Genomic DNA, 24,044 nt, shown 5'->3' with positions numbered 1-24,044 from the left:
AATTAAGGCATGCAGGTGAGCCGGGGCGCTGGCCACCCAAAAGCAAGCTCCCTGCTCCGACCATTCCTCCCTCCCGTCGCCTCCCTCCGTATTCATCTCTCCCCGATCGAGCTCTGGACCCGCCTCCTCCGTCGACCCCACCATCTCTCCCCCCGGCGCGTGGTCGGAGGCCGCCGTCGGTCGGCCGCCCCCGCCACCACCCGGCCGGAGAGAACGCATCCGCGTGCTGGATGATCAGCAGCCTGCCACCGCTCATCCGGAAGATGCATCGGTGGATCCTCCCCAGCTGCGGCGACATCCGGCCGTCGTCGTCCCGCCGCCGAGGTGACCGCCGCCGCCGCGCCATGATCGGATTGATGATCTTGTATGTATGTATATACTTTGATGTGCTTGGATTAATTATTATCATCGCATCGCACTCGCACGTGCAGTTGCTGAGGCGCCGCCGCCGTCCCCGCCGAAGCTGAGGAAGGTGGTGTCGGAGGGGACGCTGGCCGTGCCCAAGGACGTGGAGGAGTTCCGGACGATGTCGGCGTACGGGTTCCTCAAGCTCTTCACGTACGAGGACCTCAGGCTGGCCACCGGCGACTTCGACCCCGGCCAGATCGTCGGCGAGGGCGGCTTCGGCGTCGTCTACCGAGGGTTTATCGACGACGCGGTGTGCAAGGGGGTCGCGCCCACGGAGGTCGCCGTCAAGGAGCTCAACCCGGAGGGCCTCCAGGGAGACAGGGAGTGGCTGGTCAGTCGATCGTCGTCAGTGTTCCTTCTTTTCTTTCTCTTCTTCTTTTTTGCATGTATCTTCTTCAACCTTGGGCATGCAGACGGAGGTGAGCTACCTCGGGCAGTACAGCCACCCGAACCTGGTGGAGCTGATCGGCTACTGCTGCGAGGACGACCACCGGCTGCTGGTGTACGAGTTCATGGCCAAGGGCAGCCTGGAGCACCACCTGTTCCGGCGCTCCTGCAGCCTGTCATGGACGATGCGGGTGGCCATCGCGCTCGACGTGGCCAGGGGCCTCTCCTTCCTCCACGGCGCCGAGCGCCCCATCATCTATCGGGACTTCAAGACCTCCAACATCTTGCTCGACGCGGTAGGTATCATATCCATATCGATCAGCAGAGAGATCGAGCTCGACCGGCCTGATCGCTGCTCTTGGCTGCAGGATTTCAACGCCAAGCTGTCGGATTTCGGGCTCGCCAAGGCGGGGCCGATGGGCGGCGCGACGCACGTCTCCACCAGGGTCATGGGCACCTACGGCTACGCCGCGCCGGAGTACATCGCCACCGGTAGGTATCGTACCCCCGCCGTCCGCCGGCGCCGCTCACTGACTGCGGCTCACTGGCCGGCGATGCAGGGCACCTGACGGTGATGAGCGACGTGTACGGCTTCGGCGTGGTGCTGCTGGAGATGCTGGTGGGGCGGCGCGCCGTGGAGCCGACCCGCGCGGGGGGCCGCGAGGGCAGCCTGGTGGACTGGGCGCGGCCCATCCTGATCCGGCCCAAGAAGCTGGAGCGCATCCTGGACCGGCGGATGGGCGGCGGCCCGCTGCGGGGCCTGGGCCGCGTGGCCCGCCTCGCCTACGACTGCCTCAGCCAGAACCCCAAGGTCCGGCCCTCCATGTCCAGGGTCGTCATCGCGCTCGAGGCCGTCCTCGCCGCCGGCGCCGAGGACGAAGGAGAGGAACAAGGCGCGGCCGCCGCCGCCGAGGCTTAGGTAGTAGGGTCGACGTACGCTTCTTAGCTGTATAATATAATCGCAAGGGCATATTTGGCATAATCCTAATCTCATGGCAGCTGTATAATCCGAAGAAGATCATTTGATCGATATTCCATGACCAACTGAAACCAAGTTTGTAAAGTAAAAAATTAAAGATATTGTGATGAGTCTTGGGGCTATGTGTATGCGCCCCAATGCAACCTAACTTGGGTAAAAGAAAAGAAGTTTATTGTAAAACCGAGATTAAGCAGTACAGGCGGAAATTTGAGATTATTAAGTTTGTATAAAACCGAGATCCATGCACTTTGATCTTATGATGGAATCCGCCATAGTCCAAGAATTCACACCTGCACAGATTTTGAATACAAATTTATTTTGACCTTGGGACATTAATTTAGCCTTCAATAATCTAGCCACTCAGTCTACTTTTTTTTCTCGAATACGTACGCAGGAGAGCTGCGCATTATTGTATTAAGTAGAAGAAGAGTTTCTCCTGCGCATTATTGTATTAAGTAGAAGAAGAGTTTACAGCAACAACAGAGCTAGGAAGCTCACGTTACAACCATAAGCACCATCGGTGCAAATGAGACATGAAGTTACAAGTGCCCATCGGGGCTAAGTAATTAGCGAACTACTCGTGTCTCAAACAACCAAGGCGTGTAGCGCCAGCATCTATCCAAAGTTTGATGTCGACCTTGATCCGGTCCTGGACCTCAAGAGCATTGGAGAGGTTATCAAAGAGACGAGCATTTCGTTCTTTCCAGAGACACCATAAGATGAGCATCACTCAGTCTACTTACCTTAATTGTTCAATATGTTTCAAACTTTTACCTGCTTTTTCCTACAAGTTTTATAGGTTTCGGTTAAATGATGGATTAGCTACTTCTGGGTCTGAACCGGGGAGGATTGAGTTTGTAACCTTTAAGGCTTAGAGGAGATCCATGAGTTATGTGACACATAAAAATAAAAAGGACAATACTTCAGTGCAAAATGCGGTTATCTGACCAGTGAGCCGTCACCTGTTGTTTGTATTTTCCTTCCAAATGCTATCATGTATTACTGTTTCCTCGGATCAAAATATCAAAGAGCTTTTTTGACAGTGACCTCTGCAAACATGATAGTGTTCTACATTACTCCTTCTCATGGTTGCTACTACACCTTGTTTGTTATTTCCATTTCTTGCAAGTTGCACTATCTATTTCTTTTGCCAGTATAAAGACACATGGCTTCTACTTTTTTATTTGGCAAGCATTCTTTCTAGGAGAAAATCTTAGTGTCATATACATGTTTGTCATTTTACAGTTTATACGCTGCAATAGTCGCCGGTTTTTGCCTTCACAAGCAGATGAAGAAGCTCATCAATTATCATATTTGCAAAAACACATGGCCAACATCCTAACACTTTTGGCACAGATTTTGAATATACAAAGTTATTTTGACCTTGGGACATTAATTTAGCCTTCAATAATCTAGCCACTCAGTCTACTTACCTTAATTGTTCAATATGTTTCAAACTTTTACCTACTTTTTCCCACAAGTTTTATATGTTTTAATTAAATGATGGATTAGCTACTTCTGGGTCTGAATCTGGTAGGATTGAGTTTTTAACCTTCAAGGCTTAGAGGAGATCCATGGGTTATGTGACACATAAAAATAAAAAGGAACACGAATCATGTGGTGTATTTATCCAGTGGCATGGAAAGAAACTTTTCCCAAAATTGCTTTTGCCGAAATCTATCCAGTGGCACGAAATAGCTATATATCTAGCTTTGCTGTAGTCCTGTGACCCCAAACCTAATTCTGGATGGGAAAAGGGCAAAAAAAAAAAAAGTCAAACTGTGGCTGCTGGGATTCGAGCCCAGGTCTCCACGGCCACAACGTGGACTTCTCACCACTAAACTACAGCCACTTTGATGGCAGACGGTAACTGAAACCCTACTAATCTGCTCTCGCTGCATTGCTACTCTGCAACTACGAGTCGAGGAGAGCAAGAGATCAGCCAAGAACTCATGCCTCAGCCTCAAGACTGGGAGTGCATAAATCATATTTCTACAGTAAACACTGCTATTACATTGCTCCCGTAACACAAAGTCACTATGTCAGTCGATGTAAATCCTCGGCAGAGAACGCGAGTTGCACTTGCAGTGCATCACAGAAGCTCTTAGCAGGGTGATGAAGCGTCCTGAAATTCAGTCCTGCTCAAAGCTGTCAAGCAGATCCGTACGCCAAGGCCAAGCAAGCATTCACCTCCCTCCCACCAGTGCATGTGCGTTGCGCGACAGGGCCTGATTGGCGGAGGCCCACGCGACCACGGCCATGGTATGGACGCCGCCGAGGTGCGATCGTGCGAGGGGCTGTGGCGGCCGTGGAGAGGACCGGAGCGTGATGCGCGCGCGGCGGCGTCGGCATGGCCGGGGGTGACCAGAGAAGTCCGAGGAGAGGAGCACCGGCCGATCGATTGGTGCGCTTCTAGCCTTCCTGGAGTGGCGTCCACGGCGACGGGCGAGTGCACGCGCAGGCCTCCTGCTTCTGTGAGAGCGGCAGCTTAGCGACGAAGGTCAGACGTCAAGGGCATGGCCGGCGGTGACGATGGACGACGGATCGAGGCCAAGCATCATGTCTCTTCTCGGCGTCGTCGACTGTCTTGCCGTCCACGGCGACTCAGCCGGGCCGGCCGCCGGCGTCGTTCAACGCCTACAGCGGGACGTCCGCCGGTGGCTTTGGGAGTCCAGGTGGCGCCCAGGGGAGCGTGGTTTGCGCCGAAGATATCAGCCGGGTGCCCCGGTGGGAGGTGCCGATTCTGGCGAGTGGCATCCCGAGTGACCCGGGGGCGGACGGTACCCCAGTTACCGTCTGGGGTGGACGGTAAATGAAATACCGTCCACCCCCGGATTGTCTCAGAGGCGTCGGATGGCACATGTGCGGCTAAGATTGCGCCGAGTAGAATAGGAACAGAGACGCTTTTCTTCTTCCTTCATCCTCGAGCAATGGCAATGGCAATGGCAACCCCGGCGGTCCGGTGACTAGGGGCCGTGCCAAGCCGTCATCCTCTTTTTTTTTTGAGTGCGCCAAGCCGTCATCCTCGTGCTCATTCTCCTGCAGTCTTCTTGTTCCCGGCGAGAAGAGGTAGACGAGCTGTCGAGCGCCGGAATGCGGCGGTTGCCGTCCGACCGACACGCCGCGCGCTGAACGGTATCATCAATGCTAGGTAGCAGTGGACATGTCCCCAAATACAATCCAACGATAGGAACCTCCATTTGTGGCATGGCTGGTGAATGGAGTATCGACCGCGCTTTGGCGTTCCCCCGTGGGCGTGGTGGCGGTTGACGCGCGCGGATGAACGCCGGCACGCCGCAGCGACAAGGTGGGATGGGGAGTCTCTAAATTGATCCGTGTTGTCAATGGCGAGGCCGTAGGCATAACAGGAGCACGAAGCGCGTGCGCGTGGGACGGCTGATGGGTGCTTCAATAGCTTCGAGACTTGTCAGCGTCCTGCGTCCGCGCCGCTGGGCGCAGCTAGCTAGGCCGGCATTGGCTAGCAAAACCGACGAGAGCACGCGAGCGGAGCGGTCATGCAGAAGCACACGCCGCAGGAGGGCGCGGTGGCGCCGACGGAGTCCGCCCGCGGCCGGTGGCGCCGTGGTGACTGCCAGACCGAATCCTGGGGTGGACGGTACTTGAGTCCAGGGAGGACGGTAAATGAATTACCGTCCACTCCGGATTGCCTGAGAGGCGTCGGATGGAACATGTGCGGTCACGATTTTCAGCGCATACCGTGTTGTTCATTTTCTTTTCGTCCTCCGGTGGCGCTGGCGCAGGTAGCAGCGGCGACCGGCGAGAGATCGCGATGGGGTGGAGAGAGCGCCGCAAATGCCAAGGTCAACCACCTCTGTTTGTGCCCTGGCCGGCGACCGCCTTCGGGTTCCCCGGCCCGGCGGCGTGGAGCGGTGGGATGCGGATGAACGCCGGCCGCCGAGGTCGGATGGGCGAGGATCTAGTCTCTGTACTTGGTCCCTGTCGTCATTCGTCAATGGTGGACGGTGGGTGGTGTGCTCGTCAGCTTGTGTCCTTGCAGAATTCGTCGGTCAGATGTTGCTGGTGCAGAGAGTTTAGTTCGAAAGGCCAACCTCCAGTTCTAGTCTGTAACTCTGTTTCGATCTTGTGCGGATCAAGGCAAGGAAAACGCTGCGAGATGGCATTCGGTCCCATGACAACCATCTGATGCTAAAGACAGAACAATTGGATGCTCCAAAGATACTTCAGAGTTCAGAGTGCAACCGTGCAAATAGAGTGATTGTCTCCGCTTTCAGTTCTGTCCAACACCTTGAAACCACATATCAGAGCTTGGCACCTACGTTGCATACTACTTACTCCATGGTCGGTAAATGAAATACTCATCACCACTGTGGTGGATGCTAACCGGGAACTGAAAATCAAACTTTGAATACAGAGTTTCAGTAAGCAAACAATGCAAATAACCGAATTCTTTCTAAAGCCTATGGATACAGAGTTTCAGTTCTGTGGCACTGACAAAAAAAAATCTCCACATTGTCCATTGGATGTTTAACTCTGACATTGTCCATTGTTTAACAAAAAATTATCTCCACATTGTCCATTGGATGACAAAAGGAGAATCAATAAAACTGTCTGGAATTTAACAGCTTAAGCCTGTGGATGTTTAACTCTGATATGTTCCTTTTGAGGAACAAAATTCAGTGTTGATTTGCACAGAAATAAATAACTAAAAATTGTAATGTTCCCACATTCACTGAATCCCTAGTGATGGCATTTTCAAATTCACATGTTATTCCAACACTTGGAGGCTTGGAGCCATTGCCGAAGATACAATGTGGTAACAGGAGCCATTGACAATTGCATATGAACTCATCATATGCTATGGTGATACATTAGATTTCAATGCGGACTGCTTATCACTCTCAAAGTGATTTCTCAAAGGTTTTTAGTGGCAAAATAACCCCATCGACAAAAATCGGAGATCTTAGGGTAAGCTTGGGTCAAATTAAACTCACAAGTCACAAGAACAAACAGCACAGAATAATTTTGCAACAATGGTTGGGACTTCGGATGATGCAGTCAGCACTGATGGAGCCACAAGAAATCAGCCAACCATTACAGCCTCAGCCTCAAAGCAGGGCATGCCAACAAAAAGTTGATCATTACCATGCTCATTTAAGCACAGTTGTCTTTACATTTGTGTCACTGACACTGAATCAGGATGACATCAGTCAAATTTCAATTGAATTGCATGCATCATGACGTAAATAACTACATTATCACCAGCTTCCTCGAGGGGCTTGTGGTACTTGTTGAACAGCAGCCAGAGGGTTCATCTGGACAGAGAATGCAAGTTGCAATGCATCAAAGAATGCCCGTCGCAGAGATGATGCATGCTGGAACACAGTCCTGTTCAAGGAAATTCACACGCAAGCATTCACTTGATCATAAAAACAAACAGGGTATAATGGATCTTATGAAAAAGTTTTCCTTACCTCTTCAAGCCAGCAGTTTTCCTCCGGAGCACATAGATTGTCGAGAACAGCAGTGAGAATAGAAGCATTAACTTTCCGCTTGGTAGAACAATATGTATTTTACCAAACCTCAAGCGAACCGAATGAAACCACCAAAACAAGGGATCAAATTGATTTGTGAAATGTTGGGTAGAAGATTGAGTGGACTTTAGTTGGACCTTTTTGAGGCTGTTGTGCACAGGAGCTGTGGTTGGAGCATCCTCATGTAGCAATGGTGCCGAGTCATTTGTAGAAGTGGAAATGTTTCTTTCGGCTGTTTGTTTTACCCCTTCAACTGTGGATGGCTTCTTATTTGCAGCTGATCGCAGTGCATAAAGCTTTTTTAGTAGGTCCTGTAAGGAAATATTAAGAAGCAACTAGATGAAAAGGAGTGCAACAGCAAATCTTACCGGAAAACACAGAATAATGTCGTGGGATTTCTGAAAGAAGTATCAAAGTTTGCATTAAGTTAGCATAAAAATTATTTGGGAAGCTGTAAAATCCCAAGCCAGCATGAAAACATGATTCATAAACTTTTTTTTAAAAAAAAAGAATCCACTCCGCGCTAAAAAATGATCTGAGATCTTAAACATCCATGGTTGGCTTGCACTAATAGCAATTATTAAAAATATGTGACCAAAAAACAAAAGTACCTGACGGCCTTGCTCAGACAGCTCTGCTTTTTCCGCCCATGAGATAGCAGTTTCACTATCTTGGGAGACAATGCAAAGGAATGTTACTGTATACAATTCTGCCACTTCAAGATACTGCTTGGTTGACATAACAGGTGTAACAACAAAACCATTTAAAGAGATTTCTTGTCCTCCATTCAAAACATAAACTTCATCATCTGTATATCTCCATTTAGCAAGGTACTCATCAAATATTGCTCTAAGCTCTGATCCAGATCGTGCTGCCATTTGCATGGTAGCTCTATGAAGAGAAAGATAGAAGCCATTGACACACGCACAAAAAAAAAAGGGATACAGTACAAGTAAGAATTAAGCAAAAGACTTCTGTGTGAAAAATTACCCAGTAAGGAAAACTTTGGCAGGTACCGATGCCACCGAACCAAACATTGAATTAAGCTGAACAAACATCTCAGACGTCCTGCGAAATTTAGCAAAGCATGTTAAAGATGGAAGAAGCTAGAAATAAAAAACAAACTAGCAGCTCTGCAAGCATTGTGGAGGAAGAATATGTCATAATCTATATTTAGGGAAACAAACAATGCTTGCTCCAGCAAATCTAGAATTCCATCGGGATAGCCGATAGTTTGTTATTTTTTAGACCATCGTGCCGGCACTAATTTCCTTATCAGCAGTTCATCTTATTACAGTATGTATATACCAACCTAAGTTTGTTTCGAAAAGTATTACCATAATAAAAGTAAATGAACAGGATTTACCTCCTGAGTTCTTTAAGTGCCTGGACAAGGACCATTCCAGCTGATTCAAGAATATCTAAGAGTTCGTCACGGTCACATTCAGCCTCCAAAGAAACTGTGCGTATTTGATCGGACACAGATAAAGCCGCCGATACTGCCTGCTCAAACAATCCGCTGAGTAGATAGCTGTGCCATGGCAATTGATAACAAGGTTAGCAAACAAGCCACCATCTTACTTCGTTTTTGGATAAAACAAAAATGTAACCCAACATGCATAGTTGAAAACACAGTAGCACATTACGGTTAACTGCTCATGCAATCATCAAGAATACAAAGAAAATAAGTTCCAACAAAGTCCCCGGTGTGATGAACCGATAACCATGTTAGCTAGTGAGAGTAAACTTGCCGTCCTTCTAGAGTTCCAAACCTAACCAGCCAAGTTCATCACCAATAGATTGGTACCCACAGTAGTCTTACAGCAACAGGAACAAGGTGGCAAAAACAAAGTAACAGGGCAGGCGATGATTGTTAATAAAGTAATTTAAGCAGATATGGTAGTAGAGGGAACCTAATTAACAGGAACCACATGGATTGAAGAAAAGTAAACAGAACCGAAGCAATAATAAGGAGAAGGTAGGAGGAATCTTACTCCTCCGCGTCGTCAATTTGCTTCCACAAACCCAATTCCTGGGCGGAGGCCCCCATGACTCGGTCCTCCCACCTCCACTCCACCTCGAAACAGGGCACACAGTCGAGGCACGGAGGTGCCGCCGCCCGCCAATCCGTCTAGGGACTAGGGAGCCGAGAGGTTGAAAATCTGAGAGACTAGGAGAGATGGACGAGGGACGCCGGATGCAGCTCTCGCGCCAGGCCCGCCGGCGCCGACGCGCCGCTAGCCCGCTCGCTAATTGCCACCTAGGGTTCAGGCGAGTCGAGGCGAGAAGAGAGCAGGGTCCGTCGCGTCGGGCAGAGGAAGGGCGACGAGCACTCGGCCAAGCTTTCCCGGACTCCCAGGCCCAGGCGGACGCAAGCGCGAGTGCTTGCGCTGTGAGCCCGTTTGGGTCGGCTGGTAACATGGGCCGTCCACAGAAATGGTTGCTAAACCGTGGCCCTGGGCCTATATCCGCCCAAACTAATTACAGGTGGGGTCATCGGAGTAGGAAGGAAAAAGTCTTTTTTACCTCCTCAATTTTGAGCCGAATCTACTTTTTCTTTCTGGATCACAAAACCATCTATTCAGCCTCCTCAGACTCACAAAACCATTCACATAACCTCCCTGAGCGGTTTTAGGGTGAGGTGGCAGCGGTTTTTATTTTGATTAAATCTTTGAAAAATCACAATAAATCACAAAAAAATCATAAAAAGGAAAATATAATTTTGTTGAACTCCACATAAGTAGATCTACACATTGAATATATTATATGATATACTTTAGTACAAATTTTTTTCTATAGTTTTAGATATATGAGTTTCTGTAATTAATTTATAGTTATAGTCTCCATCATCAAATTACGATGAAAGTTTTATGGTGGGATAATCATTATATGATTGAGCTATAGTAAAATTTTTATAATTATTAGATCATGTTTGACTTAGCTATAGATTTATCTATATAAACATAGATAAATCTAGATCAATCTATAGTTAAACCTATATAAATCAATAACTCAGTCATACATGATTCGATAATCATAAAAATTTTACTACATATCAATCATATAATGATTATACCACCATAAAATTTTCATCGTAATTTGATGATGGAGACTATAACTATAAATTAATTACAAAAAATCATATATCTAAAACTACAGTAAAAAATTGTACTAAAATATATCATATAATATATTCAATGCGTATATCTACTTACGTGGAGTTAAAAAAAATTAGATTTTCCCTTTTATAATTTTTTTTGTGATTTACTGTTATTTTTCAAAGATTTAGTCAAAATAAAAAATAAAATAAAAATAAAAAACCCGCTGCCACCTCACCCTAAAATTGCTCAGGGAGGTTATGTGAACGGTTTTGTGAGTCTGAGGAGGCTGAATGCAGGGTTTTGTGATTCAGGGAGAAAAAGTAGATTCAGCTCAAAGTTGAGGGATTCAAAAAAGACTTTTTTCGAGTAGGAATCGTATGGGCTTTTTTTTTTTGAAAAGGGATCTCGTCTGTAAACTACGAGACGAATTTAATTAGCCTAATTAATATATCATTAGAGCATGTTACTGCAGCATTACTGTAGCAATTTAGTGTCTAATCACGTCCTAATTATGCTCATTAGATTCGTCTCGCGATTTACAGTCTATTTTTATAATACGCTTTATTTTTCGACTACATTTAGTACACCATGCAAGCGATTTACACAAATTTTGCGTTTTGCCTTTACAGCATCTAAACACGGCCTAATTCCTTTAAAAAACAATTGAGTAATCAGTAGGAGTTCCGTAGTACTAAGTAAGAAATTTGGAAATCCCTCTATCTCTTAAAAAAAAGCACAGGCAATGTGAGAAAAGCAACAGATTCGATGTACTAGAAACGCAGCATCTCGTGGCGTACATTTCTCTTCTCCTAGGTTGAAATGCGTAGCCCAAAAGTACCTGAACCTGACCGGAATTTCATTTGCTACACTATACTAGATCACTAGCTTATCTTTTTCAGGTCATGAGGTCAGGTGAGTCCTCGAGTTTTGACGTGCATTGTATCAGTGAGAAACACATGTGCAGTACATGCTCACGCTGCTCCTCCAGTTGAAAATAATGCTGAAACAGCTTTCGCGGCCTGCATTCGAATTCGTCTAATCGCGTCGTCAGATACCAGACTTGTGCTTCTCTTGATGAGACTTTTTTTTTGAGCAGTTCTCTTGATGAGACTGGGAGGGAAGAAGCAGGGGGTGACGACGAGACGAGTCGGCGACGGGCAGCGCGCTCGGATCTCCGATCGGGGCGGCGCCGTCCACACGGCACCACTCTCGATGCGCGACGGCGGGTTCCTCCGCCCGGCACGCGTTTAAGGAGTGTTTAGTTTTCAAATTTTTCGTAATTGAAAAAATAATTAATTATATAATTTATCTGATTCTTACGAGACGAGTCTTTTAATTTTAATTAATCTATAATTAAATATTAATTATTAAATAACAACGAAATGTACTATATTATCAAAATACAAATTTTTTCACGAACTAAACAACCCCTAATTAAAACGGCGCACGCGTCCCAAGCGGCCAAGCCATCACCCACGCCACCGAAGAGCTCGACAAGCGGCGGCACCCAGGGCAGGCAGAGGCCCGAGCCCCCAGCCCCGCATGGCGATGACGCCGCCGCCGCCGCCGCCGCCGCCGCCGCCTCCTGCTGCTGCCCCGGCCGCCGCCGCCGCCAAGGCCGGGGCGCACAGCGTCTTCGTGTACGGGAGCCTCATGGCGGACGAGGTCGTCCGCGCCATCCTCAAGCGCGTCCCGCCCGCCGCCCCCCCGCTCCTCCCCAACTAGTACGCCCCTGCCCCCCCTGCCTCTCCCCCATCCTCCCTTCCGCTTTTCCCCGTCTCGGTGGACGGGGGCTCCTGATTCCCCGCGGGCATCGCCATCGCTTTGTTCGTTTCCCTGCCGAGATTCCCTGCGGCGCTGCTGCGCTGCCGCCGTGGCGATCATGTTCTCTTTGTTTGTGGTGCCCGCCGCCGTCACAAGATGCTCTCTGCTTCCGTCATCGCGTTCGCTTGACCCAAGGAGGACTAGTAGATCAGTGAGTGTTACGATTATTTTATTTCCAAGCTGCAGTCATGCGGTGATTCGCCGATCCCCTACACGGAGTGGATATGGGCGCCACGCCACGCACGCCAACACCGAAATCCCTAGACTACACTGAATTTTTCCCTGCAAGTTCAGTCTTCAACATGCGATTGCTATGGCATTTTTTATTTTTTACTTTTGGCAGCCACCGGTTCAGCATCAAGAGCCGTATTTATCCGGCGATCCTGCCCGCCGAGAGCAAGAAAGTTGCAGGACTGGTCTGCACCACTCAACCCGCAGCTTCGACCCTACACCAAACTCTTGCTTGCTTATGCAGTTATGCTGATTGATCTGCAGGTTATCATGGGTGTTACTGACGAAGAGCTCCAAGTTCTGGATGCATTTGAAGATGTGGAGTACACGAGGACAAGAGTCGAGATATCATTAGTTGTATGTCCGAGCCATATAGGCAGATACTATAGCATGTTTGTAATAAATTTCTTGATATGTGAAACACTGGCCTAGTACTAACTTGGCTGTTTCCAGTAACCCTGATCGCTGACCTGAAACCGTATTACCAGTGTAGTTGTTACTACTTTAGTCTTCCCTGATTCCTGGAGCAGTAACTCATTTCTTAATCCTAAAACCCCGTGCCAAATTCTAAACCATTTCTCGTTGTTTCGATTCATGTTTTGCCCAGGAATAGTTGCACTGTTTGCCTGCTCATATAAAAAAAAAAAAAAAACTTGACCTGCGGGGGGTAAGACAGCCCCCGGGTATTGCATTAAGAGAAGACCTTCTCACGCAGGTCAAGAAAACCCCCGAACCCCTGCCCCATCCTTACACAGCGGCACCGTAGCCCATGTGAGACGACCACGACCGGGGCCGGGCCTTAGACCTGTGCTCATATAGATTGTGCTCTGCTAAAAGAAAGGTGGTTTTGCGTTGCAGGACTCTTCGGAGAAAATGCTGGTTGACACATATGTGTGGAGCGATGCAGAGGATCCAAATCTATATGGCGAATGGGATTTTGAGGTGAGGATGTTTCCATTCATATTATTCCCGTTTCCAACAGTCGAGAGGCAGCATTCATCAGTAGGAATGTAGGTTGATGTAGCTTACGTTATGGCAATAGGAGAACTACAGCATCCTTAGGACCTCTAGGACATCATATTCAAAATGCTGAATAGAACAGCTATCACTTTCCTTAAAATTCTGGTGGAACCTCACTCTGTCTCCATGTGATTAGCTTCATGGAGCAAAATGTTCAACTCCTGAAAACATAGACCTAACCCCAGCAACAATATTACTAGCCCCTATTTTAAGATGAAACTGGCTAGGTATGGATCATGTACTTATCAATACATTTGCCATGTTATCATCTACTTGCATTTACACCCACAGCCCAAAATGTGCCATTACATGTAGGCTTCAGTTTTCTAATTTCAAAGACCGTGACTTCTCTGCAGGAGTGGAAGAAGCTACATCTGAAGGATTTTCTCGCGATGACCAATGGTTTCATGCACGAACTTGAACAGCCTGAAGCGAAGACCCGGGTCGAGACCTACCAGTCATTCATGCAACAACAGGAACAGCCAGCATCGGAGACCCAGGTTGAGGGTTGAGACCTGCAGTTCTGCTGGTCGTTCTCAGGAAGAACTGTGCTAGCACTGGGCAGTACTCTGTAATAAGTTGCCTAAATGATTTGCGGATAAGATCTTTATAGGATCACCATATAAAATATCATAATTGTTACAGATGAAATAAAATATCTTCTTCTTTAGATCATGTGTCTTGTACTAATGCATTGTACAAATTATTGGCTGTCTTCTGGGAATGGTTGGGTGCTCCCTAATTTGTTTGTTTTCATGCTAATCTGTGGCTTAAGCCTGCAATGACTATGTTGTTTGTGACCTACTACTGTCAACTGTCTGAGATCTCAAGTATTGCTAAGCCATCTGTGACTTCGGAATATAACTGCAATTCGGGTAAATGAAAAGCTTCTCAACTTCACAAAAGTCCTGGATATGAGTGATCTTCTGCAGACAGAAATCAAGGAATGCATAATTTATAACCTGGTGATTATTCACCGGTAATTGATCAACTTTCGAAGCTCCATCTGTGGCTTGGTAAAGTTTGTGTCATCTTAAAGACAATCTCACAATTCCCTCTAGTTCAGTGAAAATGTGTGTTTGTCTGATCTGATACAAGAGTTCTTTCATTCAATTCCTGAAAAAGATGTACACTTGGAAGGAGCACATGGCCAGCGAAGAAATTCCCACTACGCTCAGATACGTGGAGATCTTTGACAGTGGCATCTAAATAGCCGAAGCAGCAGTGTTTACAACAAGCATATGCCTTTTCTCATAGTACATCTTTCACCTAAGGTAAGCTTCATTTACCATCCCTATTTCTCTTCCATGTGAGAAAACCTACACATATGAACAAAAACACTACTAATCCATGGAGCCATTTGCTCTCAAGGATGTAAACTGGTAACACATCTACACAACATTCTGCCAATGCACGCCTTTCGCCTACGACCATTCAGATGACGCCTACTTGGACCAGCACAGCACAACATGTATGGACCGGCAGGTTAGGTCATTCAAACTGGTCATATGAACCATTAGAAGGGTTACCAGAGTTCTGATCGCAGCGAGCCCTCCAGACGTTCCCACCATCTGAGCTGCTGCAGGCCTGATTAGGTAGAATGTTGTTCCCTAGATCACCATCCAAGCTCATCTGCTGCACTTCCTGAGGCGACAGGATCCTAATGCACCTCACACAGTTGACAAATTCCCTGCATGATAGGCAATAGCATTTGTTAGGACAAAACATTGGCAAGCCAAAGTCAATAATAAGAATCCATTTAGGGTTGTCACAATTTCATTTATAATTCATCATTTCTATTGAGCATATTCCATATCGTCAGTACCAGTTGCAGAACAAACACAACAGTTTTAGAAATTGATCATCTGAATGAGGTACCATATTTGTATGAACTCTAAACTAGATACTTCGGAATGAGGTTTTTTGTTTTAAATATATTGAACTACAATAAGACAGAGCTGAACTTACTCCCATGGGTCATCACCAAGGAGTAGGATGTCATCCTCATGATCCTTGTAGACAAGTTTCCAGCCAATTCTCTGCCGTTCCTCAAGTTGCCCCTCAATACTGAACATACGAGCCAGAGCATGCTTCAACTCATCGTATCCAGAATACTGACTAATGTCGATGGACCGGCCAACAGCTCCACGTTTATACACCTACAAGAATTTCTAGGTTAGACAGAAGAGGCAACATGAATTTCTAAGTTAGACAGAAGAGGCAACATGAAAATGCAAAAGCAGCATATGCTTCAGTTTATAACAGTTCTAGCAGAAAATACTAGCATGTTTTGCTCAAAATTTAATACTCAATTTAAGAGATTGGATTTAGGTAAAACAAACACAAAAGTGCCAACCTTGGTAAATGTTCTCATCCTCTTTAGAGGAGCAGGCGGCCATGAAGTTCTGTTCAAGAATCCACCATCATTCATAGCAGAGTCAATTGAATTGAATGCCATATCCGACGCACCAAATGACTGTGAAACCATGGATGACGATATTTCTTGCTGACCATCCTTTGGGATCCTGTAGTTACCATCAATGTCTGTTGAAATATGATTCTGATACTTGGAAGCATCAATTCCATTTGACAAGAAGCCATCTGCTCCCATGGGAAAACCCAGGTGACCATCACTGTTTATTCCAAAAAGTGTATTATTACTTGGATCTGCACCCTGAATATCAGTCTCAGGAGGCACATCTTTGAACAACTGCTGTTGATTGAAGTTAGACATGGGGAAACCTTGATGTAAAAGTCCATCCGTTTGGGAAAGCCACACTGAAGTTGCTGATGAAGCTGTTTCCAGATAATCCGTGGGGGGTGCACTGTTAACAAAATTCTGTGGTACAGGCCCTGGATTTGGTAACTTTGAAGCCGTCACACTTTGCTTGACATTAGAATTCAACTTCGGCAATTCCTTAGTCGCTCTCGGTGCTGCCGTAACAGCATCAAGGGAGCTTGGTATTGACATAGGAGCAGTAGACTGTGGCACCTTCTCATTGTTGATCATGCCGCATTGTTGGTTCCTACCGAGGATTGGTTGAACAAGATGGTTACCATTAGCTGTTGATGGTGATGTTGAGCAAGAAGGGATTTCCTCGGTAAGTACAGAATGTGTGGCGCCATTTGCCATCAGGGGACTTCCAGCTACTGAAATGGCATTAACTGATGTAGCTGGAGGAATGGCAGCGTGTGATGTATCAGGGAACCCAACATGCTTCTGTGGAACCTTCTGCTGTGGCTCTTGTTGCATGTGTGGTGGTGGTGGTGGTGGTGGTGGTGGTGGTGGTGTCTGTGATGGAACTTTGGTACTTTGTTGAGGCATTGTTTGTTGCTGGGAAAGTGATTGAGAGTTTGACAGCTGCTGCTGCATATCAAGAATCAACTTTTGCTGCTCTTGGATTAGAGGTAGTTGTGCAAGAGTAACAGCTGGTTGTGATAGCAACGACTGCTGCTGCTGTTGCAATTTCTGTAACAGTTGCAGCTGAAGCTGTTGATCAGACAGTTGCAGCTGCTGAGCTGCCAGATTTGGCACTTGTGCAGCCATCTTATTTAGTTGCTGATTTTGCTGCTGTTGCTGGAATTGCTGCTGCTGAAGTAAAAGCTGCTGCTGTTGATGTAGCAACTTTTGTTGTTGATGCTGCTGCTGATGGGGTAGGAGCTGCAGCTGGCTGGTAGATGACTGCTGATTTTGAGTCGTGGATGGTGGTTGCTGCTGCTGCATTTGATTCTGGACAAGCACCTGAGCCTGGACAAGATTGGTTTGAGATTGGCTCAATGGAAGTAGTTGGTTCATGGACTGTTGTTGCCTCTGCAGATTGCTGGGATCTTGAGTCTGTTCTTGCGGTTTGGTGCTCACACCAAGCTGATTTAGAGGGAGTGTTGCCTTGGACAACTCATTGACCGGCTGCATTTGCTGAGGAAGTTTGGGAGAACTAAATTGAATGCTGTTCTGCTGCAGAATCTGGTTCTGCAGGCATAACTGCCTCGAGAGATCGGCTGCACCAAGATTTTGCATGCTCGGGTTGCTTAGTGATCGTAGGTACTCAGACTGCATTGCTGTATTTGCAAACGAGGAGTTCTGCTGCATATTCATGTTCATCCACTGAACCAAGCTCAGACCAGGCATTATGGTGTTCTGTGTCTGTGGATCCTTTATGCATATCTCCTCACCAAGCCATGGCATCGCCCTCTTTAAGAGATTCTCCATTTCTGAAGACTCATCATCTGCCAGGTACACAGCAGGGATCATTCATTACACATGCAGACTTTAACTTCAATACATCCATGTGTCAGGACTCAAAACTACTCTTGAAACAAAAATAAATACAGAATTCCATGAATAGCTCAGTTATAACTGAAATAAGATTACCCAGCCTCAAATTTTGGTTCCATTTACTTGGCTAGTCTAGCTATATTAAAACCTCATAAGTTTACTTATAAATGTTCGAGCCCCAGCCACTGCACATTTGTGTGGGTAAGACTTGGGGCTTAAAGACAACCCTTCCCCAGACCCCGCACAGTGCGGGAAGCCTACGGCACTGGGTACGCCCTTTTTTAAGTTTACTTATAAATGTTTACTGTACCGAACGTGATATGGTACATGCCTCCTAGCTAGTTTCATACGTTATCTGTTATAAGAGGAATTAAAAACTTTGAGCTACTTAGATACGATCTACATTAAAAAAGGATGTGCACATAAGACTTGTATCACCAATTTACGGCATATGATCACTAGGCTACAGCCTAAAGGTCCATAATCCCAAGGGTGTAGTAACTGAAGCTTGACGAATAGTGTCCCTGATCTACCAAATTCTCTAAGAAACAAAAAAGAAATCCTGCTATGTAATTACTAATTAGTGCTGATGTAAGCACCAAAGCATACCTAGCTGTCTGGGACGTTTTGAACCAAAAAATGGTGGAGGGCATATGAAAAATGGAGCAGCAACTGGTTCAATTTCCCAGATTGAAACCCTGTTCCGCCTTTCTCCGGCTGCAGACTCATCCCAGCCAACCTAATGAAAAAAACACAACCTCCTCAGGTCAAAAACGAATCTCTACAGCGAAGGGGAAAGCGTAATTTATAGGATGCAACAAATTAGCTAGAAAACCAACTTGTAGGTTGCGCCATTGCGAGTTTTTCCATCTTACTGGATCAAGATCACTTATGCCAGTTATTGTACCCATGTACCTACAAAATGTCAACATAAAGGAATGTGAAAAACACTGGAGATATGAAAGAATATTCAGAACCCATCATTGAAAAAACAGCTAGATTTGGTTCCTAGTAATAAAGGACCACAAAAACCATTTTTCATTTGTTAAAAAAGGGAAATTGAAAAATAAGGTAATCAAGAAACTTGAAGCAGTAAAAAGTAAAGCGAATGACATATACCTTCTTGTGCCTAATTCCTCAGTTTCAAACATCATGCGGAAGCGCATTCCTAAAGATATTTGATTACGATAGAGTGCCTTCTGATACTTAGCAAACGGTACAACAAACTCTGTAGGACTGGCCCTGAAAAATACAAGCTTTGAAGTTAAGATTTTGATAGAGCATTCACTAGGAATGAGCTCATGTACAGTAAATATTGGACATTAAGTCAAGTCAGAGCTCACCTAGGATTATAAAATATGGTAAATGGGCTATTGTTCGCGGCAGCATGGGCTGCAGCAGCAAGAATTCCTATATGCATGCTGTCACTTGAAAGGACAGATGATGATATGTTAGTTGGCTGTCTGTTAGCACGCCTGATTCCTAGTAGAAGTTGCTGCTTTTCATCCCTAAGAAAAATATAACAACAAAATCAAAGAGAAATAGTCAGTGTTGAATAAACCATGAATGGGAAAACCAGGTTTGACCTCTGATGATCCTTTTTGGAGCAAACTTCAAAGGTATGTATACAGAAGCTGTGCTGTACCTAACAAAAATGACAGAATCACCAGCAAATAATCTCTTGCCACTCACAAAAAGACTCCAGCCAGTGGTAAGCAGATGCCTTTTTGGCTGACCTGTTCATTCCAAAAGATGGCGATGGTTAAACATCCTGAGAATTTTCTATGTGCATGAAAAGATATGATCATGTAAAAATATTTGTATTAAAATTTATTTTTCAAATTTGTGCACAAGAGCTCTCTTTCTGCCTACCCCAACTTGCTTGGGATTAAAAGGCTTTGTTGATGTTGATGTTGTGCACAAGAGCTACAATGCACAAGAAGACGACTGCTAAATGCATTCAGAAATGAATGAGAACATATCTAACCACAAGTATTCAACAAAGACATCAAAAAATTACATGTAGAGCTCCATTAAGGTACTGATCATATAATTTCAGTCCAAAAGATTTCCTTGACGCTGCACCCTTTTACCTCGATATATGTGACGGAATGTCCATGTGCTATCATGTAGATCCCTAGCTTGTATCTCTTGTGCGGGCGGTTGCATTGAGAAGTCCTAAAGAAGGATGTGAGTACTTTTGCTTGCAATGATAAACAAAATGCTCAAAATCATGTAGACTCAAATCTTTGCATACAAGGGGTGGGAATATCTTCTCAGCTGCTCGACGAGGCACGGAGAAGCCTCCATGAGTGCTAGTATCACTTGCGGTCAGTGTCTTACAGAAGAACTCTGTTTGAGGCCTTGGCTGTTTCAGAGCTAACTCCGATAGTTGCAATGCCTCCTTTCCATACTGATCATCATTCGCAATCAATTTGTAATACAGAGACCTTGGTCAATATACATGAACAAAAAGTGAAATGAGGGGGGGGGGGGATTGTATGGCAAAACCAGGCGTGGCACTAGATACTTACTGAAGTAACTGGCTGAAGAGTCATTTGCGCATATACTTCATCAGTTTCTGGATCCGCCTATGAAACCCAAAAATATCCTTTTAACATAAATGATCAGGCAGAAGACAATAAAATGGGGCATAGCTGCATATTACATGTAAAGTGACGTTATGCAGGAGGCAAATCAACTTTGATGGAAGATTTGGGTAGCTCGGAACATGCCCATCAACATCCTTTTGCATAGAAGCAGCAACCTGCAATAAGAAACAAGTATAAATATCAAACTCAAAACAACTCAAGCATAGTCTGCTGAGGTAAAAAGATAGAAAAATCTCCTTCTGAATACCAGGTATTGTGGGCAATCAAGAATGAAATAAGTATGCAAGAAAAAAAAACAAAAAGAAGAAGAAGAAGCTGAGTGAAGACATTTAACCAGGTTGAAAATATCTGAATACCAGTACAATGTAAAACAGATAGAGTCTACAAGCCAAATGAGAAAGTTGTGATGGAAAGTGGTTGGGATTTGGCAGCACAAAACACTAGTAGATACATTGCATCAGTTAGCTATTAAAACCACCATGTGCGATGAAGTCATCTACCAATCATAACTGAAAAGGCTCTATTTTCTTTCATTGAGCAGAAAGGAAAGGGGAAAACAAAATTGGCACCTCAGAGTCACGGTACTTGCATTCAGACAGAGAATCTTTTCCACATCCAAACATGTGATGACCCATCCTCTAAACTTGCTCAAAACAAGCTTTTTTGGTGCCAATCCACGAAAGTTGCAACAGAGGTTACTGAACACATCGCCTATAACAGCTAAAAATTCCATCGTACTTGGTTCCTTCATCCACCAAACGAAGAAGCAAGGGAATGGAGCAGCACACCAGAAACCCATAAAAAGAGTGGGGGCAGTAGGCCCATTACTCCCAACTACTTTGGCCATAAGCCAAAAAAATGGCAGGAAACAAAGAAAAAATACTAGCAACCAACTGAACAGCTATTACAGACACAGCTTATTCCCAAATCATATCCTCTCTCTCTCTCTCTCTCTCTCTCTCTCTCTCTCTCTCTCTCTCTCTGCGAGGTAGCCGATCCATATTTCAATGAATTCCTATTACAAATATACCAAGGTAGTACCAATCTTATCAAACAAACAGAAAATAATCACATGATGGAACCTGAGTCTCAAATACAGAACAAATATGCTTTAAAAAATCATTAATGAAATATTCGGAGGAATAAATTTATGGTATAAAACATATACTCTAATAGTGTTAAGCACTATAAACAGCGAAAGATTCCATCAATTTAACTGGCACCACCACTCAGCAAAATGGAGAACAGCAAACCAAGTCACATCCCTGATACTTTTAGCAATTAAAATTTGACAAACACAAATCATCACCTGTCAAGACCTCAGAGGGCCCTCAAGGACTAAAATGTTTTCACGCATACATCAAAGCAAAATTTGCTAACTAGAAAGCATCTAAAAAGTCATTGCACCACATAACCAATCCGACCACATGGACAAACTAAAAAAAAATCACAAAAGAAGTGGGCAACCAGGGAGCCATGAATCACAGCACTAGCAAGCACGGGGGGCTTCACCTGCTCGCTGTGGCCTTGGGGGAAGTAGACGACGAGGCTGCCCGCCGGCGGCAGCGACACCAGCGGCCCCGCGCAGGCATGCCACAGCTCCGAGTTGATCGCCGGCGGCTTCTTCTCCCCTGCACACACGGCCAACGAAACCAACGGCAGAATCAGTAACCGAAGAAAAAAAGGGGAACTTTTTCCCCTAAACTCCGCCGAAAGCACGGGGACCCGGACCCAAATGCATTCGATCCAAACGACCGTCGTTTGGCGTCTTCCATGACGCCGCCGCCAACCGGCTACCGCCATGGCTGCCCTCTCAAGGATCAACGCATTAAAAAGAAAGAAACTTGAACACTCCTAGCTCGCCAGATGGGTCTTCTGAGATTTCGGAGACGCCGAGGGGCTTAAATAAATGCAGGATAATCGTGCACTTTTGTCCGCGTTCGCACTGTTCTCCGCCGGTCGCCGGCGACGAACGCGACGGGCCGGCTAAGTCTTTTTTGCACATGTACCCCTTGACTATCCAGAAATCACAAAAACCCAAACGTTTAAAATGCATTGGAAAATCGCGCCTCTGCTACAGCAGCAACGCCGCCCAAACGTCCAGGAGGAAAACAAAAGGCACTTTCCAATCCCATCACGCGATAACTCGATAAAGCAGGGACCAAATAGCAAAACCAAGACGGCACTATTCCATTCCGTTCCCACCCCGCCATTAGCAAAGCTCCTACCTTCACATCCGCTCGCCGCCGCCGCCGCCACGGCGGCGGCCTGCGGCCCGACGGAGCTCGCCGGCTGCTGCTGCTGGTGCTGCTTGATCATCTTCTAGTCCCCGACCACCCGCCCGCAACCGAAGCGCAAGTCTCGCCGGCGTGCTAGTGAGCTCGGCGGGCCCCACGCATGGCCGGCGCGGCCGGCGCCGGAGCAGGCCCGTCCCACACGGCCGCGCGCGCGCGTGCGCGTGTCCCCTCCGACACGGGAGGGACAGGGGAGCAGGCGGGGCGGGGGAGGAAGCGAGCACAAGAAGGCAGACAAGGCCAACACCGGCCAACACGAAGACCAAAAGACTTGTTTGTCTAGGCCAGGGCCAGGGCTCTAGAGAGAGAAAGAGAGAGGGATGGAGGGGAGGCGTGGGTATCCGCGTAGGGCGCTGTGCTGATGCTGCGGTGCGGTATGCTTCACTCTCCTCTGTCCTCTGCTTCCTCTGCTCCGCGGTTGTGCTTCTGCGGGCCTCGGGGAAGTAAAAGTTTTTTTCTTTTTCCAATTGTTTGTGCCTGAGGAGAGAGAGAGAGGAGGAGGGACCGAGGGAGGACGAAGGGAGGGAGGTCAGCTGCGTTCCTTTCTTTCTGCCCGGTTTTTACTATCCTTCCGTTTTGTTCTTTGTGCGTGCGGGACCTTCCATCCCCCCCCCCCCCCTCGTTTTTTTCTTGATCACTTCTTGTTCTTGTCCATGGTGTGATAATTAGATTTGTGCTATGCTTTATTCGAAAATGTAGAACATCCTGAGTTAACATTTACCCCTTATTAGTGCATTATTTAGTTGATCATTTGCTTAGTTTTTAGTGCACACACCAAAATCAAGGAGACTAGTATGCTTTTTTTTTACTTTCTTACCCCACCGCAATTGATTCTTTTACAAAATTAGCACCAAAATCAAGGAGGTTATTATGACTTTTTATTCAAAAAACTTTAGAATGGTTTACATTTGCGTCCAAATTTTAAACCCTCTAATACCTTATATTTCTGAACGGAAGGAGTATGTCAATTTGAGATTAAAAAACAGTAATTGTAAAAATCCTATGTACTCCTAGCTTTCTTGTATATTCTGTGTCCCGGAAAATATATGGAAGTTTTATAGAGTCAAATATGTGGCTTGGTGTAAAGCAAACGTTTGAATAAAATGTGGAAATATTGGAACAATCTTTACTGGTCGAATTTAACCTCCACGGGCTAGTTGACCTCAGGCCGTCCTTTGACTTTTTTCTTGATTTCGCTAGATGCTTTTGTTGTCGTTGTACCTTGATCGAGTAACTTGTTCCTTCCTGTTCAAGTAGCTAGCTACTAGGAGTACCTTTTGATCCTTAAAGTGAACTTAACTTTTACTTATCCGTTTCACCTTCCAGCGATGCCAAACAAGCCCTTCCAAACTCAGACGTCCTCCTAGTAAGAGTATAGTCGTAGCCGCTAATATTGACC

General features: G+C 46.1%; 4 protein-coding genes and 1 non-coding gene across 7 annotated transcripts; 2 read left to right on the top strand and 3 right to left on the bottom strand.

Moving 5' to 3' along the window:
• The first annotated feature begins 106 nt into the window (after nucleotides 1-106).
• Nucleotides 107-1,896, top strand: LOC120668716 (probable serine/threonine-protein kinase PBL17). Its single transcript, XM_039948471.1, has 5 exons — nucleotides 107-324; nucleotides 399-739; nucleotides 822-1,091; nucleotides 1,164-1,287; nucleotides 1,356-1,896. Exons 1-5 carry the CDS (start codon nucleotides 231-233, stop codon nucleotides 1,712-1,714), a joined length of 1,188 nt encoding a protein of 395 aa, XP_039804405.1. The 5' UTR covers nucleotides 107-230; the 3' UTR covers nucleotides 1,715-1,896.
• Nucleotides 1,897-3,554: 1,658 nt separating this feature from the next.
• On the bottom strand, nucleotides 3,555-3,626 carry TRNAH-GUG. Its single transcript has one exon. It is a non-coding gene; the product is annotated as a tRNA-His (tRNA).
• A 3,144-nt stretch (nucleotides 3,627-6,770) lies between these two features.
• LOC120668714 (protein APEM9-like) lies at nucleotides 6,771-9,676 on the bottom strand. The gene is made up of 6 exons (XM_039948469.1): nucleotides 9,282-9,676; nucleotides 8,654-8,818; nucleotides 8,278-8,355; nucleotides 7,899-8,178; nucleotides 7,228-7,598; nucleotides 6,771-7,141 (listed from the first exon to the last, which is right to left on the bottom strand). The coding sequence occupies exons 1-6, from the start codon at nucleotides 9,335-9,337 to the stop codon at nucleotides 7,012-7,014; spliced, it is 1,080 nt and encodes a 359-aa protein (XP_039804403.1). The 5' UTR covers nucleotides 9,338-9,676; the 3' UTR covers nucleotides 6,771-7,011.
• Nucleotides 9,677-11,853: 2,177 nt separating this feature from the next.
• LOC120668713 (AIG2-like protein D) lies at nucleotides 11,854-14,205 on the top strand. Its single transcript, XM_039948467.1, has 5 exons — nucleotides 11,854-12,112; nucleotides 12,556-12,628; nucleotides 12,708-12,800; nucleotides 13,302-13,385; nucleotides 13,820-14,205. The coding sequence occupies exons 1-5, from the start codon at nucleotides 11,931-11,933 to the stop codon at nucleotides 13,973-13,975; spliced, it is 588 nt and encodes a 195-aa protein (XP_039804401.1). The 5' UTR covers nucleotides 11,854-11,930; the 3' UTR covers nucleotides 13,976-14,205.
• A 291-nt stretch (nucleotides 14,206-14,496) lies between these two features.
• LOC120668712 (auxin response factor 19-like) lies at nucleotides 14,497-23,151 on the bottom strand. 3 transcript variants are annotated; one of them, XM_039948464.1, is made up of 14 exons: nucleotides 22,580-23,151; nucleotides 21,864-21,982; nucleotides 20,408-20,506; nucleotides 20,274-20,330; nucleotides 19,997-20,152; nucleotides 19,833-19,917; nucleotides 19,385-19,475; nucleotides 19,083-19,247; nucleotides 18,859-18,981; nucleotides 18,579-18,654; nucleotides 18,349-18,478; nucleotides 15,820-17,690; nucleotides 15,432-15,622; nucleotides 14,497-15,153 (listed from the first exon to the last, which is right to left on the bottom strand). In XM_039948464.1, the coding sequence occupies exons 1-14, from the start codon at nucleotides 22,668-22,670 to the stop codon at nucleotides 14,955-14,957; spliced, it is 3,453 nt and encodes a 1,150-aa protein (XP_039804398.1). In that variant the 5' UTR covers nucleotides 22,671-23,151; the 3' UTR covers nucleotides 14,497-14,954. The 3 variants fall into 3 exon arrangements, with proteins under 3 accessions (XP_039804398.1, XP_039804399.1, XP_039804400.1); XM_039948465.1 differs by lacking the exon at nucleotides 22,580-23,151 and adding an exon at nucleotides 22,083-22,107; XM_039948466.1 differs by lacking the exons at nucleotides 21,864-21,982; nucleotides 22,580-23,151 and adding an exon at nucleotides 20,921-21,218.
• Between the last annotated feature and the right edge of the window lie 893 nt (nucleotides 23,152-24,044).

Source organism: Panicum virgatum, chromosome 4N (assembly GCF_016808335.1).
Source record: "Panicum virgatum strain AP13 chromosome 4N, P.virgatum_v5, whole genome shotgun sequence".
NCBI classification, from domain to species: Eukaryota; Viridiplantae; Streptophyta; class Magnoliopsida; order Poales; family Poaceae; genus Panicum; species Panicum virgatum.
This window is presented reverse-complemented; position numbering and strand designations above follow the sequence as displayed.